Below are 5,604 nucleotides of genomic sequence, written 5' to 3' on the forward strand. Positions count from 1 at the left end.
TCGGGCCTGGCTGCTGGAGCCGGCCCCGGCAGAACTGCTGTAACACAGGCCATGCATTTTTAAACGCCGATTTCTGGTGACTCAGTCTAAACCCCGGGAGCTATTACTATTAAAGACTCCTATAAAGCCACATGCAGGGCTCTCAGATGTACTTTTTTTTCCCCCTCTACCCTGCACTGAAGCAACTTATGGTATCACTAGGAGGATATGATCCCCCAGCTAACATGACAATAAAGCAGACTGCAGTGGGAAAACAACTTGGTAGCTCTCTAATTAATTTATTATCCAAATTTAATTATTAAATCCCTACAAATCCACTTACTTTAAAAAAGAAACCTTATTCTGCTTCATAATTATCACCCCTTGAACCATCTCTTCACTAGATCAACTTTATGAAAAGGACACATTGCAGAAATTTTCTTCTAGAAATCCAAACTCTATTAACATACAGTATTTTATTAATGAAATTACTCCATTTTTAACAAGGTATCTGGAATCTTAACAGAATAGTCCATAATGAGATCCTCGATTTGAAATTTAAAAAAAATGTTGAGAAAGACTGTACTCAAATTAGAAAAGCAAATTCAAGTATGATGTTGACCAAGCCCACCTGTACATAATGCAAGAGACTGGTGTTTATGGTTACTCTTTTTTTTTTTTTCAACAAGAAAGACAGCTAATAAAAGTCAGTATACCAAAGCCCTTTTACAAAACATTTTACAATTAAAACCCACGTTTAACATTCCTGATGCAGCTGCACAGAAGGGCTTCCCCTCCCCCCACACAACTAAGCCACCTTCTCAGCAGTAGATGTGCATCAATCTCAGTACTAATTCACAAAGAAACATCACAGTACTGATTTAATCCACGGACAGCAGGATTTTATGCTATACTTCAAAAAGAGTATGTTACTTTTTGTTCTCTCTATATAGACTTAAAACACATACCACTCCAGATACAGTAAAAAAAAAAAAAAAAAACCAACGAAAAAAGCCCAACCAACCAAACAAAAAATAACAATACAAAACAAACCAACCCCCACATACCACATCACCTCAGAAACTCACCTACATTGAGATAGCCAGTTATTAATAAGCAAAGGCACTAATTTAGTAGGAGACTCCTAGGAACTTCAGTAAGGCTAGAGTTCACCTAAGAATTTTAAGGCCCACTGTTTATAGCTCCAAGATAAAACAGAGTTTTTAATCAAATACAAATGAAGTTCTTAAATACAGGGTGTAAAGATACATTCTTTTCTTGCGAGTGGGCACTTGAGAAAATGAAATAAACCTACAATACAACAATTTAGGTTGTCTTTTAGGTCACAATTTAGGTTGTCAACTTAGGTATAGTTCCTGATTTCAAGAGAAGTTGCATAAAAGATATAATAGCACCTACTATTACTAGGCCATTAAAAAAAAAAAAACAAACCCACAATTCCTTGATCAAGTATCATTTTTCATCTTTTGGAAAGTTCTGAGAAAAGCAAGCAAAAAACACATTAACTTCTCAAAGAAAGTTTTGCATCGAAGCTCTGCTTTTAAACTTTTATTTTTTAAACAACAACAAAAAAATTTCTCCACTTCGGAAAGTTAGGTTGTTAACATCTTACATTTCAGAATACAAAACTAAAAAAAAAAAACCAAACAAATTATTAAAAAAAAAAAAAAAAAGGCAGGACTTCAGCCAAGTATTCAGCTACTTATTGCTGTAGTTGTAACTCAAGTCCATTTAAACCCCTAGGTTTTGGTTGTTTATAGCAAGGACATGTTTGGAACACTAGCAGCAATAGAAAACCCCTTTAAAACCTAGATATAGTTACACTGTTGAGGGAAAATTAGCAGAAACCATAACCACGGGAACATAGTAAAGCATCCTGTAAAAGTACAATTGAATTGGTAGCTAGAAAAACAAGGTTGATTTAAAGTGCTATCCCAAAGCCTCTCGCAGGCCTATGTCAGTAAAGTCCTTTTTTCCCCACTAGAGAAAGCCCAGAAGCACAGCACTCCTCCAAACAGAACAAATGCAGTTTTCACTCCACCTCAGTGCCCCACCAAAGCCACCATCCCCCAACAAGTGAAATATAGAAACTTGAAATAATTGCTAATTCCAAATTCAGGCAATACCCACAAATGTACTGTTGAACAAAGTTTGGACAGCAAACAGTACACCTGAGTTCAGTCATACAAACTAACTTTTGTAAAGAGCGTTAGACGAGCAACTCCACGTCTCTAGTATGAATCTAGATGTCTCTTCTTACAAAACGAATTAATAGAAATATCCGGGCAAATACATACCATACAATAGCAAAAGCTTTAAGCCTCATTTAATAAGACGACTTTCTGATTAAAAATAGAAGGCAATTAAGATTTACCGAAAATTACAATTAAGAAAAGCTTTCACAGTGCAATATTGAAACTGTCACAAAGTTAAGAAAATACTGATATCAAAGTACAATCACAATGTTAAAGTAGACAAAACTACTATACAAGGGCATATCTTGTAAAATTAAAAGGAATGAACACAACATAGGGGACATCTCGTGTCCCTGCTCTACACATCTTATTTCCTAGCCTTCAGAGTCATAATTGTGTCTTTCTGACAGTGGTAGAAGTCTTATAAAAACTAAGAAGTTCATTCTTCTTTGCAGACCAGATCTCAGAGCCCGAATACTTCTTGAAAACACGGTCTTCATCACTGCACAATTTCAAAGTAGTGCAATATTGCCATGATGTGCTGAGGCATGAACACATAGCCTGTGTACAGTGCCATTCCAACAATGGAAACTAGCATGGAATCTGAATTACAGTTGAGGAAAAAAGCATTTGAAATAGAAAGTGCATTAGACATCACATAACTATAGCCTCAAAACTTTCCTAGTACCTAGCTTATTACGTTACATTTTTAAATCAGGTGGGGTAAAGTGTATTCAGCAATTATAGCCACAGGAAGAACCAGCTGAACACTGAAAAACAGAACAGTGGTAGGAGTGATTAGCTGAATTATGGAAGGATGCCTTGCAACTTATTCACTGCCTTGTCATGGACACAAGGACAGGCCAAAGTGTGGGAAAGGTGAAGGATGAACAGAGATGGACACTGAGAATATGCAAGTTTTTACATGCACCTTCCTAGCTGTTCAGCAAGTCTTGCAGAAGCCAGCTCCATTCAGCCAAGCAGGAAAAAAAAAAAAATCAACTGCCACAAAAAAAAACAAACAAACACCAACCAACCAAAAATGAAACAAAGCAACAATAATGAGTAGCAGTAATGTATAAGAATTCTTATTTGCCAGTAACCTGCACATTTTTAAGCAGACAGGTCTAGATGCTGACCTCAACTTCTTGGAATGGTATGATCTAGTAGATTTAATTTATGATGCACAAAACACACGTGGTACGAAAGTTGTACTGTTACTGTAATAAAGTCAGGAAACCTCAAATCCATTTCTAGCTGCCAGTGTCCTCTATGCTGCAAGTCACAGCTTTATTTGGTTCATTTCTCCATCTGGATGTCATGCTTAGACCCTTCCTCATGGGCAAGCAGCTCGATTTACCTGTTGCTTTGTGGTACTTAGGAAACAGAAACCGCAGGGGAACTGAAAAGTGTGAGTAACATTGTGACATGCACCTTTCTAATTATTTCACTCACAAAGCCTCCGAGCATCAGCAGGGCTTTGAGTCAGGCTGTGTACTGAAATAAACACACGCTCTAGCAATACACTGTAGCAGATCACGCTGCAAAATAAACGTCACATGAAGCTATTTGCTGAACAATGTTAAGATGACTGGTTTTTTAGTTGAACTCCTAACGGGCAACTTTTGTAAAACTGACATAGAGAAGTGAAAAGACAGTTTATAATGTATACCTACAAACGGACCTGGAGCTCTAAGCTTCTTGACACTTTATCCACAGAAAATATGGCATCAGATTACTGAAAGATTATGCCATTCAAAGTTTAAGATTTTGGAAATTCAAAAGTGCTAACAAAATAATAATAACCTTTTGATTTCATCCAACTACCTGCAGAGATTCAGTAAACTTAGACAGAAACACTATAAAAAACACTGGAGATTAACAAGCACGATAACACTGGAGAGCAGCACTCAGGTTCCCCAGGTGAAACCAGAGGAGCTGGGCATGCCCTGCATCTTTGAGAACTCCAGTCACCACAGCAGGCGTGTTAACAAATGCTCTGCAAACAACTTCCTCATGGCGGAGCAGACGTATTGGTTGCACTTAAGAGAGCATACTAGCTGCTTAGTGTATTTTTAGCCCCAGAAGATAATACAACAAGAGGTAATAAAGTGAAGGTCAACTCAAACGCAGGTTTCCGTGTCAGCGCTCCCTCCTGACGGTGGAGCAGAGCCGCAGAGCCGCGCACCGTTAGCTCCCGCAGCCGCGGCCGGCAGGCCTGGCCCGCCTCCCCCAGCTTGGGGACAACAACCAGTCTTGCTGACCTGAGATCACAAGCGGCACTTGTAAGTTAAGTGGCAATCACTTCACTGCGATACGAGCATTTATAAAAATAAACATGCAGGCACACTTTCATTTAGGTTGATATTTTGCACAAGTCAAAAAGCTGCATGGTTAACAGAAGAAAAAAAATACTCATGACTAATGTAATTGCAAAGAAAGCAAATACAAAATTTTCACAGTGATACAGACATTGCCTAAAAAGAGGACGGTATGTTATCAAGGAACATGACATTTTGAGGGTAAGAACCCCCACCTAAACAATTATGCACAATAATTCTACAAATGCTAGAAAAGAGAAACAGTAAGTTATCTCCACTTCTGCTGACTTTACACATGAAAAAAAAATGCCTGATAGCACAGCTGTAACTTGGGCAATCACTTCCATGTTACAGATGTGAGCTCCTTTACAAGGTTGACCAGTATCTCTAAAAGCAGCTCATTGCTACCACATACATCCTTCTCTTTGCTCATGTTTTGGTTAATTTCTCTCTTTGCCTCAACATTAACTGGAGATGGCTCGGGGTCATTCCCATGAGACATTATTTTAAGTCATGATCAAAACAGCCACACTTAAAAGACAAAAATGCTTGTGATGCCGTAACACCACCTGAGAGAATGTAGTACCTGTATGAAAAGGCTGGCTAAAGAAGCAAAGCTATAAATAGTCTTTATACAGGTGCCTCCACAGAAACACCTATCAAGTTCTTTCACTCCAAAAGAACCAAATAAACTTAGCAGCTCAAGGACTAAATACGCCTGTAACAAAAATCATGTGACAGCACCACGCCGCTGCCAGCTTGCAAGGCTTTGCAGCACCCACGTTTACTTTCCACTCGGCAAAAATACAAAAGAGTTCATGAAAGACACCTGTTCCTAACAGGAAGCTTGAGATTTCAGCGCAAAAGGCACGAGAGGGAACAACCTTAACTCCACGGAAGAAAAATTAAAGGAGAAATGACTCCGAGAGATAAGATGATGCCCGAGAAGGGGACAAGATCGCTGGACGCCCCGTGACAGGACGCGGATAGCGCCAGCACGAGGATTGCTCCCCGGCATGGTTGCGCAGGTAAGGAGCCTCAGCCCCTCCCCGGGAGGAGAGAACGAGCCCCGGGACCGGGCAGAGGTC

The 5,604-nt window shown here is 39.3% G+C and overlaps 1 protein-coding gene across 1 annotated transcript; it reads right to left on the reverse strand.

Annotated features, from left to right (window-relative positions):
* Nucleotides 1-2,309: 2,309 nt before the first annotated feature.
* LOC103775793 lies at nucleotides 2,310-5,534 on the reverse strand. Its single transcript, XM_008943265.1, has 3 exons — nucleotides 5,401-5,534; nucleotides 4,356-4,459; nucleotides 2,310-2,798 (listed from the first exon to the last, which is right to left on the reverse strand). The coding sequence occupies exons 1-3, from the start codon at nucleotides 5,532-5,534 to the stop codon at nucleotides 2,695-2,697; spliced, it is 342 nt and encodes a 113-aa protein (XP_008941513.1). The 3' UTR covers nucleotides 2,310-2,694.
* Nucleotides 5,535-5,604: the final 70 nt, after the last annotated feature.

Source organism: Merops nubicus, unplaced genomic scaffold (genome assembly GCF_000691845.1).
Source record: "Merops nubicus isolate BGI_N331 unplaced genomic scaffold, ASM69184v1 scaffold47556, whole genome shotgun sequence".
Classification (NCBI taxonomy): Eukaryota; Metazoa; Chordata; class Aves; order Coraciiformes; family Meropidae; genus Merops; species Merops nubicus.

Coding starts and splice junctions, on each gene's coding strand:
- LOC103775793 (XM_008943265.1), bottom strand. CDS start 5,534: ATGCCGGGGAGCAATCCTCGTGCTGGCGCTATCCGCGTCCTGTCACGG. Junction 4,460..5,400: donor TTTTCTTCCGTGGAGTTAAG/GTTGTTCCCTCT, acceptor TTGTGATCTCAG/GTCAGCAAGACTGGTTGTTG. Junction 2,799..4,355: donor CTCTGCGGCTCTGCTCCACC/GTCAGGAGGGAG, acceptor ACTGTAATTCAG/ATTCCATGCTAGTTTCCATT.